This window comes from Budorcas taxicolor, chromosome 14, assembly GCF_023091745.1.
Source record: "Budorcas taxicolor isolate Tak-1 chromosome 14, Takin1.1, whole genome shotgun sequence".
NCBI lineage: Eukaryota > Metazoa > Chordata > Mammalia > Artiodactyla > Bovidae > Budorcas > Budorcas taxicolor.
Genome location: NC_068923.1, coordinates 17,659,851 through 17,675,200, shown reverse-complemented (window position 1 = coordinate 17,675,200; position 15,350 = coordinate 17,659,851). Strand labels below are relative to the sequence as shown.

At 54.9% G+C, this 15,350-nt stretch overlaps 1 protein-coding gene across 1 annotated transcript in view; it reads right to left on the bottom strand.

Annotated features, from left to right (window-relative positions):
• Nucleotides 1–15,350, bottom strand: part of COL22A1 (collagen type XXII alpha 1 chain) — a 201,486-nt gene that overhangs the window by 91,898 nt on the left and 94,238 nt on the right. The window contains exons 23-30 of the mRNA XM_052651665.1: nt 12,645–12,698; nt 11,917–11,970; nt 10,616–10,669; nt 9,637–9,690; nt 4,558–4,602; nt 3,968–4,030; nt 3,473–3,526; nt 216–257 (exon numbers count right to left, since the gene is read on the bottom strand). Of these exons, the coding sequence (XP_052507625.1) occupies nt 216–257; nt 3,473–3,526; nt 3,968–4,030; nt 4,558–4,602; nt 9,637–9,690; nt 10,616–10,669; nt 11,917–11,970; nt 12,645–12,698 (420 nt within the window). The remainder of the gene's footprint in view (nt 1–215; nt 258–3,472; nt 3,527–3,967; nt 4,031–4,557; nt 4,603–9,636; nt 9,691–10,615; nt 10,670–11,916; nt 11,971–12,644; nt 12,699–15,350) is intronic.

The following is a 15,350-nucleotide window of genomic DNA, read 5'->3' as shown; positions in this document are numbered from 1 at the left end:
GCATGGGCGCCCAGCATCTGTCCAGTGTTCTGAGCAGCGGTAACCGTGCTGCCGAATAAACTAAAGCACAAGGTGGTTCTCACAGAAGCTCATGCACTTTCTGGATCACGAGACCCAGGGATGGGTCTGGCTACGGGCAGACTCCCTTAAAAAGATGTTTATAACTACGTGGTTGGCGTGCAGGAGGAGAAAGGATTAGAAGCAGAGTAACTTACAGTGCCAGGCAATCCAGGGGGCCCCGGTGGGCCCACTTCACCCTAGATGAAGAAGTGGAAACAGCAGTAAAGAATCCACCTGCCAATCCAGGAGATGTAAGAGACGCGGGTTTGATCCCTGGGTAGGGAAGATCCCCTGCAGGAGGGCATGGCAGCCCACTCCAGTGTCCTTGCCTGGAGAATGCCATGGACAGAGGAGCCTGGCGGGCTACAGCCCATGGGGTCACAAAGAGTCAGACACGACTGAACATACTTATGTCCCAGGATAAGTCCTGCTTATCCTGGGACACTTTTCCTAAGAAGACAGACTCACCCCATCTGCCTCTATTGCAACTGACAGATATATAGATCCAAGCTATAAAATATTTCAAACATACCAGAACTCGGCTCTGAGAAACACTTATGCGGCCACATGTAGCTGTAGGTTGTTTATACCACTCTATACTATTCCATGGCGCACGTGGAGACAGTGACCCGTCATCCATCCTCCCTCTGACAACGCTGACCTGATTTCCCACCTGCCGCCAGCGCCCCCACACTCTGTCCTGGAGCCAAAGCTTGAGGCCCCTGAGAGGCTCCTCTGGACCCTGACCTCTCCCGAGGGCTCAGGCCCATCCTTCTCAGCGGCCTGAGAGGTGAGTGTTACATTCCTCTGAATGGCATAGGCTTCGGAGTCGACTCACCTGAGCTTGAAACCTAACTCTACCACTGTATACATTATTTTACTTCTGTTGGCGTGCTTTCCTCTGTGCAAAATAACAACAACGGTACACACAGCTCACAAGTGTCCTCTGGGGACTAAGTGAGACCTTCAGCCAGAGGAAATTGTTATTCCATTTGCCTCGAGGAAAGGAGGTCACTGGGCTGCTCCATCAGGAGGAACAGTCCCCAAAGCCCTTCATTCCATGTGAGTCACGATGGTGCTGGGACACGGATATCTCTGCTCACGCGTGTCCTAGCAGCCCAGGGTCCACAAGTGGTTATTAGTGGACAAATGAATGAAGCAAGCTGACTGAGAGATGGGCTAGGCTTCTCTTATTAATAGTGACAACAATAAGATGATAATGAAAAGTAGTTACATGATAAACCATAATGGAAAAGAATTTTTTTTAAATGTCTACATGTGTGCAACTGAGTTACTCTGCTGTACAGCAGAGACTGGCACCACGCTGTAAATCAACTATACTTCAATTAAATTTTTTTTTAAGTGGTAACATTGTTTTCTATGCTTGTTTCTACAGTTATACAGGATTTAATCCCAGGTTTCAGCTCACTTTGCTACGTGCATTAATTCCCTTCATCGGCACCGAAATGCCTGAAACAGAGATGCTTCATGTGTACCCCCATTCCACGGATGAGCAAACTGAAGCACAGCCACACTCAGGCCCTTGCCCAAAGTCACACAGACAGCAGTTGGTGCAGCCTGGTGGTAAACTCTGAGCCCAAGCCCTTAACTACTGCGAGGCATTCCCCTGACCGTGTTGCAGAAGCTTCAGAGAGAATTCAGCACCTTTTCTAGTGCTGAGTTCCAGAACCAATCTCACCCAGACTATCCAAGTTCAGTGTTTCCCAGTGCAATGCACGTGTGATCAAGCTCTTTCTGTTGTATCTGACTCTTTGTGACCCCATGGACTGTAGCCCACCAGGCTCCTCTGTCCATGGGATTCTCCAGGCAAGGACACTGGAGTGGGCTGCCATGCCCTCCTCCAGGGGATCTTCCCGACCCAGTGACTGAACCCATGTCTTCAGCATTGGCACGTGGGTTCCTTACCATTAGCATGACAGTGCAAGGTATGAATAGACATAAACAAGAAGAGAGTTGGAGGAGAGATGTGTCTCCAACCTCGAGGGCCTCAAGACCACGTTTCTGGAAGAGCCTCGCCTGCCCTCAACACTGTGGGGTGAACACAGCACCATGAGCTGGTGGGACAGAGCCCAGGAGCTCTCTGACTTGGGGAAAGATGCTCGCCTAGAGAAGGGTCTCTGAGCTTGAGTCAGTGGGGCTGGCGGGGGCTCCCATCCCTGCTTCTCCGCAGTTTAAGTATCTCAGCCCCAGCTGAGGCAGGGGTGTTATCACCCTCCTCTCAGAGATGCCCTGGGGTCAAACGCTCTCAGTGCAGGGTGGGGAGGAGGTGGATCAGACACTGAGGAAGGGACACCCAGGCACGGCCAGCAGGGGGCAATGTTGCTTCAATGTCATTTTTTTTTCAAACCCAGAATTGTCTATGATGACATATTTCTCTAGAGGCAAAGAAAAGCAGGCCAGATTCTTCGGAATCTTGAATGCGACTCTGCCGTGGCCCTGGCAATTCTGCCAAAGCAATAAAAGGGGCTTAATGGCCTCGCCGAGTCCTCTGCATCTTGGAAATGAGTTTCTCAAATAGAAATTGCTTTTCTGAGAAGTCCGGGAGAGCGGCGGGCCTGAACGGCTTATCCACCAAAGCCCTTTCCATTGCAGGATCTCTATTTATAGAGCAGGTCCGTTCAGAACAAAGACCTTGGCCCTCAGCATGGGAGCAGGGATGGGGGGTGATGAGCAGGATGGTGGGCAGGAAAGCGGGACACGGGAGGGTGCAGAGCTCAAACTGGGAGAGCCAAGTGGCCCTCCGGGCAGCAGGGGGGGATCGCAGGGCCCTGCTGGGCGTGTGAGGCTGCCCAGGTTCCCCCGGGCCAGGCCGGTGTGCCATGTGGACCCGCTTGGAGCCTGGACGCTGGGCCTGGACTGCAGTCAGGTCTTGACTCCCACCGCCCTCCATCCACACAGCCCCGGGCCGGCAGCCTGGCCCTTCCGTGCCTCAATCTCCTCATCTATAAATGGGGGGGGGGTGTTGCTGATAATCTAGCCCACGTCCATATGTTGCCAGGATCACCCGAGTCACCACGTGTGCCGTGCTCACCATTACGACCCTGACCTGTGGCGGGTCCCACCTCCCTGGCCGCTGGTTCCTGGAGGCCCACGGTTCTCAGGCTCCACCACTTTATACGAGAGACTCAGGCATCCATGGATTTTAGTTATCTGCAGGGTTCCTGGAACCAACTGCCCACGGATGCCAGCCTATACAGGCAGCTCTGCTTTCGGGCCAGCAAGGGAGACACTGGAATCAGAGGGGACACCCAGGACCACAGCGGGGAGAACCAGGACTGCCACCCAGGCCACCGCTGCACCTTCAAGCACGGCACTCCCTCCACGTGAATGACGGACGGGCAGTTGTGTGACACGTGGCACAAACGCCCTGGACAAGGGCAGCGGCTCCTACCTTTGCACCTCGGTCGCCTTTCAGTCCCGGAAGCCCCAGGGCCCCTTTCTCTCCCTACAGAGAAAAGATAAAAACCAGGAGACATTAGAACGCGACTGAGTGTAACGGCTGCCTTTTCCAGGCGAGAGCAAGGGGGGACCCTGGGCAAAATACGGTTTTGTCTCCCCAGCCTGCCCTGCCATGGTGAGGACCGAGTTCAAGGGACATCCTGTCGATTGTGTGAAGGGGCAAGCGCTCCATTTGGTACCCGACAGCTGACGCCCCCGATCGTGCCCACAAATTTCATCTGAAGCTACTCCACCCACTCTTCCAGATGGACCCCTTGGCCACCGTCCCTTTGTTCCAGCGCGTGGCCCACGGTGGCCCGGTCCCCTGCCTTTCCTCTTCCTAGACACTGGGAAAATGCTCCAACCGCAGCCCGGGTCAGCCCCGTTGCCGAGTGCGCAAACCAGGGCCGGGGGGCGCTCTCCTCGGGCGCGGCGCGCGCGGCCTCACCTGGTCGCCTTTCTCTCCCCTTGCACCGGGGAGTCCTGGGAAGCCTGGGAGCCCGGCCTCTCCCTGCGGAAAGAACGCAGCGCTGTGATCAGTGGGCTGTCAGGAGGGAGGCTGCCCCAGACCTCTGCGGGAGCAGGACAACATGGAAACAAAGCAGTGGAGAGAGGGGGATCCTAGACGGAGCTCCGGGGCGGCCCCAGGCGCGGGCCCACTCTGCAGCCCCTCGCCCGGGAGCCCTTACTCCCCTCTCCTGCTGTCTGACTCCTCATCCCTCTGGGTCAGCCACGACGTCACCTCCGGGCCACCTCTCCTGACACTCCCCAAGCCTGAGTGAGGGGCCTCCTGGGACCCCTTCGGTCACCTGCATGGCACCACTCGCTGCACCTGCTCAAGTGCTCTTGGCTGACGGTGGTGACCCTGGTACCCAGTACAGCAAGGGACGCACAGGACGTGCTGATGGTCGCGGGGTAAAGAGATGAAGGCACACAGGCGTGTTGCGAGCTCCAGGGAGACACGCCATACAGGCGCAGCGGATACCAACAAACAAACGCATCGGATGAACAAACGAACAAGTGAATGAGTGAACAGACCTTTTCTCCAGGTCGGCCAGCCAGGCCCTGCTCCCCAGCTTCACCCTGAAGATAGAATAACAGACACCCCGTCACTCACCACTCACGTTTGCAGAGATGGCTGTCGTTCCCAGGTGGTCCTGCAGACTCGGAGCACCTGGCACCCACACCCTCGACGCTCACACAGCAGCACAGGCACTGAAGCCCCGGGTGCCGAGCGTTTCTGGAGGCAGGCTTCCACACTCCCTCGCATGGTCTGTGCACGCACGCCCAGTCGTGTCCAGCTCTTTGTGACCCCATGGGCTGTCGCCTGCCAGGCTCCTCTGTCCATGGGGCTCTCCAGGCAAGAATGCTGGAGTGAGTTGTCATTCCCTCCTGCAGGGGATCTTCCCCACCCAGGGATCAAACCCGGGTCTCCTGCGTCTCCAGCATTGGTCGGCAGATTCCTCACCACTAGTGCCACCCGGGAAGCCCCATGCTGGCTCGACCTTCCCTCCAAAGAAACAATTTCTCGAGTTGCCCTGATGGGAGTTTACACAGCTTGGATCCAGTGATTCTGACTCTAAACACAGTTTAGAACCACAGAGAGTCCTGGAGCTGCCCCGACTCTGAGCTCTGCTCCCTTTCGGGGGAACTCAGACCCCAGGCTAGGTCTAGTGGTGGAGAAGCTGTTGATGAACTTGTCCGAGCTGACCAAGTGGCCCCGCAGTTGTTCAGACTCCTTGGTAAAACACAGGCAGCTGGGGGTGGAGGAACTCACAGGCAAGGAGAGAGGTCCATTTCCCCTCCCATGGTATGTTGCTATAAAGGCCAGTCTCGGGTAAAATGCTGCTTAAACATCCAAACTTATATTACATTGGAAAGCAAGCCCTCAGCAGGGCTATGCGGCTTCCGGTCGCGTGGATGAAGTTGTGTTCTCTGGCATCAGGTTTCTGACCAGCGTTTCCTGGTCCTGCTGAAGTGCGGGGGCAGGGGGTGCAGGACCAGAGGGGCCCACTCTCTGACCCCACCCGGCTGCTACACTCAGCAGTTCCCTGTACGTCACTGAGGCAAAGAGGCCTGTGGTGGGAGGAGCAGGGAGGGACTGCAATTTCTAACCAGCCATGTGTCTTCAGAAACACTAACTTCTTGAATGCCCGTTTCTAACATCATTATGCATGGACACATAGTCACTTCAGTCATGTCTTGACTCTTTGCAACCCCATGGACTTTAGCCCCCCAAGCTCCTCTTTCTAGGGGATTCTCCTGGCAAGAATACTGGCATGGGTTGCCATTCCCTTCCCCAGGGGGTCTTCCCGGCCCAGGGACTGAACCCAGGTCTCCTGTATTGCAGGGAGATTCTTTACCGTCTGAGTCACCAGGGAAGCTAAGTATGGTCCTTATTAAAATCTTTATGTAGATTTCCATAAGGAAATTTGGTTTTCTGGTAAGTGGACACATGAATGAATGAATGAGCGGTCATGCAAACACATAAAGGTTTTCCCTGCAGCTAAGCCAGACTCCAGTGGTAGTGAAGTCTATACCACATGTTGAGAGAGACAGAGAGAGAGAAAAAAAAAGAAACTAAAGAAACTAAAAGCACTGTTTAGCATGAGACACACATTTTATCCTGCAGTTCTGGTGCCACTGGGGCCACTGGTGTCTGAGTCGCTGTGTACAGAAATTCTAGATGCGCCCCACTTCTCCCATCAATCCCCAGTGTTCACAAGCACAATTAGTAACAGCTGCTCTTCCTGGATCTGTGCAAACACTTGCTACACAAATTGTCACTTTAAATCTTCTAGGACAGGGCAAGCTTTACAGTTGGAAAGGCACTGGGTGGGGGGTGGTGCTGAGGTTGGTAGCAAGCATTTTGAAGGCATCCTGAAGCGCCTCCTGAATCCGTGCTGTGACTCCTAAGCCAGAGCATGACCCACGAAGGGGCTGAGCGGCTCCTGGAATCCCCGACAGGAGCCCAAGAGGGTGATGCACCTGCTCATCCCACAGCTGGTCTGTTCTGAGTGGACTTGAGACCCGTCATCCAGGATGCATCCACGACCTTCTTCAGAGATACTTATCTTACGAGGTGTGATGTCAAAATAAAGCAACACACCTCCTGCCGTGTCTCCTTCGCAACTACAAAGTATGTTCTAAAAGCAACGTAACTGCAGAAATTCACAGTTTCCAACTTCCTAGAGAAAATTTTTAAATGCACTACACTACACTAGAAATCGTACAAAAATGGCAGATGAGCTTGTAGTTACGGACCTCTCTGAAACTTTCAGTCACTGGGGGCGAGCATAAATACCAAACACGTAGATGGAAAGACTAAAGACAACCCCGAGGGCACCTCAAATTCACCCCAATACTTCTGATCCATCGACTTCGTCTGTACAAGGAACTCGATGGGAACAGGTTCTTCTGAAGACTGTTGAACTGAATGTGGGAATTTATACACTGTAAGCTCAGAAGGATGAGCCAACTCACACATGTGAGGAAACACAGCTGACCCCACAAATCCCCCATAAAATCCAAGGAGGATTTGAGAAACACAGCTCACAGGTCTGGCTGAGTCCATAAAATCCAAGCAGTCAAAAATGAAAAATAATAGTGACCTATGCAAATGCTTTATTTCTGGAAGATGACAGAATTTCAGCAAATCAATCAAAAACAGGAACATGGCCTTTGGTGTTTAAAAGACCACGTGATTTACCCCAGCGCAATGGAGGGACAAAACACAGCCAGTTACACATCATTACATTTCAATCACAGACATTTTTTAAAAACAGGAATGTTGAGTCTTAAAAGATGGAGGCGCTGTGTTTGCAAGTGACAGTGAGCTGGCTCACGGAGCCCTGAGGAATCTGGGGTGCAGGGGCCCCTAGCGGATGCTTTCCACAGGGAGTCCATCGCGCATCCTGGAGAGTGCGGTCACATGGTAACCCATGTGTGTTCTGCTCCATTTTAATTTGGTCTAAATTGTGGCTCAGCTGGTAAAGAACCCACCTGCAACAAGGAAGATCTGAGTTTGATCCCCAGGTTGGGAACATCCCCTAGAGAAGGGAAAAGCTACCCACTCCAGCATTCTGGTCTAGAGAATTCCAAGGACTGTATCATCCATGGAATCACAAAAAGTCAAACACGACTGAGTGACTTTCACTAAAGAATGATCACTTCTTGAAAAAGCGAGGCCACAGGGAACTGAGGGTCCAGGGATTTGCCCATCAGCCTTCACTGGCCAGTGAGGTGACCCAGGTCCTGCCTCCCGGGACAGTAGGGTCACCACTGGGCCAAGTCCAGGCCATACCTGTGCCCTTTCTGGGCTGTTAGTTATCAGTCGGCCACCAGTGAGCCCTTACTGAGTGCCTGCAGGTGCCTGCTGTGGGCTGGGGCTGGAGGGCGGTCACCAAGAGCCAGTCACAGCCCTTAACTAGCTCTTACCCTAATAGAGTGTGAGGGAGAGGGCCCCTGCGTGAGTGTCTGTCTGGACACAGGCCCCTCCAGAAGCACAGGCACCTGCAAATGCATACACCATGCACACACGCACACACACATCCCTCACACACACACACACCTCTCTCACACACACACACACAAAACACACTGCATGAACACACACAACATACAGACCCACACACCATGTACACACCCACAACACATACACACACCTCACAGACACACACATACACTGCATACACACACACACGACATACAGACCCACACACCATGTACACACACATACACACCCCTCACATACACACAGACACACGACATACAGACCTACACACCATGTACACAACACACACACACCTCACATACATACACACCGCATACACACACACGACATACAGACCCACACACCATGTACACAACAACACACACACCCTCACACACACACACACACACACTGCATACACACACACGACATACAGACCCACACACCATGTACACACACTTACACACCCCTCACACACACACACACACACGACATACAGACCTACACACCATGTACACAACACACACACACCTCACATACATACACACCGCATACACACACACGACATACAGACCCACACACCATGTACACAACAACACACACACCCTCACACACACACACACATATACTGCATACACACACACACGACATACAGACCCACACACCATGTACACAACAACACACACACCCTCACACACACACACATATACTGCATACACACACACATGACATACAGACCCACACACCATGTATACACACATACACACCCCTCACATACACACACACACACACACACACACTGCATACACACACAACATACAGACACACACCATGTACACACACACACACACCTCACATAGACACACATACACTGCAGATACACACGACATACAGACCCACACACCATACACACACACACACACACTGCATACACACACCCACACCACATACAGATGCCCACACCATGTACACACCCACACATACCATATACCTATGTACATACCCACCCACACACCATATACATACCATATGCACACCATATACACACCCACAGCACATACGGACACTCACCCAAATCCAGCACTTGGGCCTCCACCCACAGGAGGTGCCCCCTCCGCACGGCACGTGGGTTGCCTCCGCTACCCCCGCAGATCCAGTTTCCACACGTCTGCACCCCCAGAAGCCTCGGGCTTCCTTGCCTTCTGGAGGGGTCAGGTGTAAAGGGACACTGGAGGCAGGGAAAGCTCAGGGGACAGGACGGGGGGGGACTGACCCCCCGTCCCCTCCCCTCCCAGGATGGGCTGGTCAGCAAGGCCGTCCCTCTTCCTGAGGCCAAGGCTCTCCCGTGGGGATGGGGTCCTCTCCTCCAGCCGCAGGGCCCCCTGCCTCCAGGAACTCCCTGCTCCTTCTCCTGGGCATGCCGTGGTGTGGCTTCGGTGGTCGTCAGTTCAGGGCATCACCACTGACCTCGACCTGCCCCTGCCTTTCAAACAGCCCATGTGCAATGGCCCTGGCTGCCCCTTGCCTGACCCCAGCCAACACAGCTCTGACAGCGGGGTTCACACAGAGCCTCGAACACACTGCTTAGAATAACAGGTGCGAGAGGAGGAAGGCCGAGTCCTTACCCGTGGGCCGCGCTGTCCGGGCGGACCGTCCTCCCCTCTGTCTCCCGGGTCTCCCTGCAAGGAAGGCAGAGGAGAGTCAACAGCAGGAGCCGGGAGTGGAGGGAAGTGACTGAGCACCAGCTCCGGGCCAGAAGCAGGAAAGCTACTCGGACTCGGGTGCTACTGAACTCCTTTAATTCTGCGAGACCTCAGTGGCCCGAAACAGCAGTTCCAACCACCTCCTAGATTCAACAGCTCTGCTTTTGATTTACAGACTCAAGTGAGAGGGAATGAGGGATTCAGAGCAGGGTAGACACTGCCTAAGTGCTTTTGAGACCACAAAATACTTGGTTAGCCCTTATCTTTTGTTTTTAAAGAGAGGAGAATGGAGAATATTTACATGATATGTTCTTAAATTAAGTTAAATCCGTATGTATTCTGTATTCTGTCATGAAAAAGTTGAGCTTCTAAGTCTGCTTACTGAAAGGGATGGTGAAAACTCCTGTAACATCCAGAAGTTGCCTTGCAAGGACTGTTGACATTCATCCTTGAGCTTCTGTATCTTTGCCATGAAAAGGTGAAGTTCACTTGTTAATCTGTTGGCTGTCTGGTTTATTAACTGTCCCTCTGAAGTGAGTAAACTGTGAACTTGCTTCCCAATTTTATGACAGTTAATCTCTGACTCCTCTTAATGATCTTACTGTAATGAGCCCCACCAGAATATTTTTAAGTTGAAGTCTCTTACTATGTAAGAGTCTCTGAAAAGGCTTCCTCCTTGCAAATAAAATAGATGCATATTTCTAATAGAATAATTTAAAAGTCCTCAGCTTCCAAATCCTCAACCAGTTACCTAGGTAGGAATAAGGGGCTTACCCATATCTGACCTTGAATATAAATATTTCCGAGCTCTGCATGACTCAGGATCCAAACGTGATCCACAGCCGGGGCACCCAACCATCAAAGAGCTCTGTGGGTTCTGGGTTCCCTAACTCATACCAACCTTGGGTCCTGGCAGGCCTGGGGGTCCATTCGGCCCATCCTTTCCAGGCGGGCCCTGGGCAGAGAGGGAGAAAACAGACCAACGTAAAAGGCACGGTTAGGGCAGCACCACACTGAACTGCTTCCAGCCAGGAGCGGATCCTGCAGCCAGAGCTGGCCAGCGTGGCGCCTGACACACGCAGGGCCGCTCCTGGGTGTCAGCTCCTGGGGTGCTGTCACTGCCATAAACTGTTAGTGGGTGAAGCCGTGGGGATGGGTGTTCAGGAACATCTGTGGATGGCAGCTAACCGTGCGCTCCAGGCTTGGACCAGCTCCCCTGAGAATGGGCCTCACAACCATGATTTATGTCCAGAGCCTTCACTGTGGTACCCGGAGCTCGACAGAGCCAAGCATGCTGGCGTCCAGCCATCACATCTCAGCATCCCGGGGCCTCCGCCTACAGCCGCCTGTGGACCCGGCGCCCAGTGCCGGGGGGACAGCTGCCCGTGCTGCCCAGTCTGCCTTCTCCCTCTGTCACCCTTTCTCCAATGTCCTGAGCCCCCATCAGTGGTGCGGGTTCCACTGGCTTCCCGCAGCCACGGCCTTTCCCCGCCCGCTGGCCCCACCAGACAAGCAGCCGTAAGGAAATTCCTTCTGGATGAGCAGGGGCCTCCTGAGGGCCATCACCTCTGACCCCCATCATGGTCACATGGTCTCAGAGGCCCAAGGCCACTCTATCACCCTGCCCTGAAGAGCTGCCGGCCAAGAGGCAGGAGACACCCAGCTTGAATCTGCACCCTGCTCGTGCGGACGTTAAGGTTTGATGACCTCCACCCTCAGGACCTAAAAGGATCGAGAAGGCCTGGCTCACTGGATCCTGCTGACTGGGAAAGAGGAAAGAGCAGGCAGAGAGGCAGGGCGGCCCTGCCACGTCCTGGACGGAGCCTCGTGTCTCCACGCCCATTACTTCCACGACCCCCTGGTGGTGTCCCCACAGATGAGAAGCCACGCTTCCAGCAGCCAAGGGCTGTCGACTGTGCCTCGGGGTTACAGAGCCCAGGCAGTGGCCGGAGGAGCGGGCGCCTTGGTCCGCAGCCTGGCTAGGGGTCCTCGGGGCGCAGCCCCTGGAGACAGCATGCGGCAGGCGCCATGGAAGGGAGGAGGAGGAGGCCGGGTGCCAGGGCCCAGGTCCCCCCCAACAGGGAGGGGGGCACAGAGCCTCACCCACTGGGAAGCAGCCTGGGCGGCCAGCGGAAGGGCCAGCCCCTCCCTCGTGGAAGGACAGGAGAGGGGAGAATGGGAAGGGGTGCCCCGGTCACTCACCGCCTGCCCGGGGGGCCCAGGCTTTCCCGGGAAGCCGATCTCTCCAGGCAGACCCTGCCGAGGGGAACCACAGGGGAACCGTCAGCCTGACCTCTTCCGAGCATTGGCTCCCTTCTCCCAGCGCCTTTGCTGGCAGAAGCCCGGATCTTTAGCTCTGACGAGGGCACCCAGGGTGGACACCCCTCGGGGGCATCTGGCCGTCTGTGGTGTGGGCCACAGTGAACCGAGGGGTCGACATGCCTCCCAGGCTGGCCAGCGCGGGGCTGGGCTGGGCTGCGTTCGGGGCCACCGGCATCTTCACTACCCCCTGGCGGGATGGGTGGAAGGAACCACCTCTCTCTGCCCCCCAGTGTCCGATCTGCCCACGGGAACCTTCCCAGCTGCTCCTGAACTGGGGGAGGGGAGCCAACCTACACACTGCTGAAAGACCCCGGGAAGGGCGATCCCACGCTTCCTGCACACTTCTCTAGGAGCAGCCACGAACGTGCTATATAAGCTCAGGAGCTATGTCCAATCTAAGAGGCTCTGGAGCTGTATGAATTCAGGAGGTATCTCCAGTCTAAGGGGCTCCAGAGGTGGCTGTGGGCAGGGCCCCCCTCGTTCGTGCCTTCACTTTGCTCTTGGACAAAGAGCCAACGGACAGCTCCACACCACGATGTCCCGGGCTCCCGGGGCCATGAAACCTCCATCTAAGTGCCCTGGGAAGAGAAAGTCAAAACCAGTCTCACCGGGGGGCCTCCGGGTCCAGGGGGGCCTGGGACGCCAGGTGGTCCTGGGGGGCCCTGTAAAGAAAGAGGGGGGCCTGGGTGACAAACGTGCATGGAGCAGCCTCCCGGTGGCACTGTCCTTCAAGAGAGGAGAGGGATGGGGACACAAGAGATGGGGGTGGGGGTGGGGCTTCAGTTTTATTGAAATACCTTATTTCTTTTTAAACAAAAAGGAACAAAAGCAGAAAGAAAAGATCTGAAGTAAAACTTACACCATAATAACATGTGTGCTATCTGGGTGATGGGCATGTAACTGGTGCAGTATCTATTCTGATATTTATTGAAAATATTTGCGCATTTAAAATAAATATGTCTGTGTGTGAATACACACACACACGGAGTTAACCCATTAACAAAAATTTCCTAGAACAGCGGTTCCCAAGCATTATTCAGCATCGGATTACCTGGGGTGAATAGACGGATCTGTTAAACAGCAGCTCTCACCACGACACGTTCTAGGAGACGCACCTCTGGCCTTTCTTTGCCCAGGTGTCTCTCCACACATGCCCTCCCTCCCGTCTCCCTGCTCAGAAGGACGTCTCCATCTTTCTGAAACGTTCTGCAGAAGTAATCACTGCGTCCCCCACGATGAAGACCAGTGTGACGGTGCTCACGTGACTCACAGGCCCTTGAAGCCAGAGTCCCCGTCTTTTCCCCCCCTGCACCTCTTCTCACACAGCGACAAGCCCAGGGCTGGCAACAGAGCAGATGTTTGAAGCCAACTTCAATTGCAAACAGCTGAGGAGAGGGCCGTGCTCTCAGAGAAGAGCGGCCCATCCCCACTAGAGGGTGGTAAACACTAAAAAATGGCCACGGTTGCCGCTGCTGCGGACACCTCCCTTTTCTCCCGCTGGGGGTACTGCTGAGTCAACGACGGGCCGAGAAGACAAGAACGGACCAGATCTTCCTGCTTGGCACCTGGACCTGGTTTTCCGCGTGGCTCGCTGAGTGCCGGCGAGTCTTTGGCAGGTAGCGTCTACTTTTACTGGGAGACATCTGCTTGGACCTGGAGCAACTGAGTGCCCAGGCCGCGCTGAACGGGGGACTGGGCAGGTACTCATGCAGGGCCCCTTGAAGGGGTGGGCGATGGAGGCACCCAAAGTGGCTGGTGACCTCGCTTCTCTCCACGTCTGCTCCATCTCAGCTCTGCTCACCCACGGGCAAAGCAGCAGTCCTGCAGGAGGCGCTCCCAGGACCCACCTCTCGCTGACCTCTGAGGTTCTCACAGTGACCTCAACCCCGCGGAGCTCATCCAAGGCCCCTTCCCACCGCACGCAGCTCTCCCTCCAACAGCAAACCAGACACACTTGGCTTCCATCCCTCCTGTGACGCGCAGCACCCCCTGGAGTGGCTGGCCTCTTTCAAAGCAGCCACTCCCGGAAGCGGGCCTGCCGACCAGCTCGTTAGTCTGAACCCGCCCCCCTTCCTCCTCCACGTCCTGCAGAAGCCCCTGGGGGCTGCTGACTGCTTGTCTCAGTCTGACAGCCTGTGCGACTGGACAGTTTTAGTGATTCTCTTCTATAAATTAATGGAGAAGGCAAAGGCAACCCACTCCAGTATTCTTGCCTGGAGAACCCCGTGGACAGAGGAGCCTGGCGGGCTCCCTGGGGGTCTCAAAGAGTTGGACATGACTGAGCAACTGAACAACCAGAAATTAAACCTCCTTATTTGACAATATGGAAAACTGAGGCCCAGAGAGGGTAAGGGCCCTACCTGAGGTCACACAGCCCTCATGTGCAGTGGATCCTGAATGGTTCATCTGCCACAGAACCACCTGGAAAGCTCATTGTAAAAACAGACTACCAGGTCCCTTGATGGCACTCTTAGAAGCTGGTGGGGGGCTGGGATGACGGAGAGAGCAAACGTGGAACAAGCGAAGGGACCATTCTGGGGACTGGAAGCCCTGGTGATGAAATCATTGTGCCTGTACCTGAGGGGCCATCCTGCCTGGGGCTGGTCAAGGAAGGCCCTGCAGAAGGGGCCATGTCCAAGCTGAGAGCTAAGGAAGTCCAGAGAAGGAAGAACACTAGTTGAGGGGCCTGAGAACAGGCAGACCTCCGTGTGTTGCCAGGACCGACAGTCAGTGTGAAGGAGTGGAATGGGGGTGTGGGCTGGGAGACAGGGCTCCGGGAAGCAGGGGGACACAGCGCTGGGGTCGGGGGAGCTGCTGGGAAGTGCCCGGGACCTGGCTTTAGCAGTGGAGAAGCAACACAAGAGCTGGTCTGACTCGGCTGGAATAGCATTTGGAAGGAGAAGCTGACAAAACTCGATAGCAGGTCGGGTGTGTGGAGTGAAGGGGCAAGAAGAGACCAGGTCACCAGAACAAAGGGACTGTGATGGCACCCTGCGCTGCGGTGGGGACGCAGCGGGGTGAGTGTGTCCGGGTGGGGCAGACACTGGCTGTTTTCGGCGAGTGTTCGAGGCACTGGGCGGAGGTGCCGGGGAGCTCGGGGAGTGGAGGTGCAGGATTAAATATAGAGGGAGAGGGTGATGATAAAAACAGGAGGGGCCTCATACCATCCGATGAATGAGGTGTGTGAAACCAGCTCAGCTCACGCTCTTCTCTTTTTATTATCAATGTGAAAATGCTACTTGCTCAGTCGTGCCCAACTCTTTGAGAACCCATGGGCTGTAGCCCTCCAGGTTCCTCTGTCCATGGGATTCTCT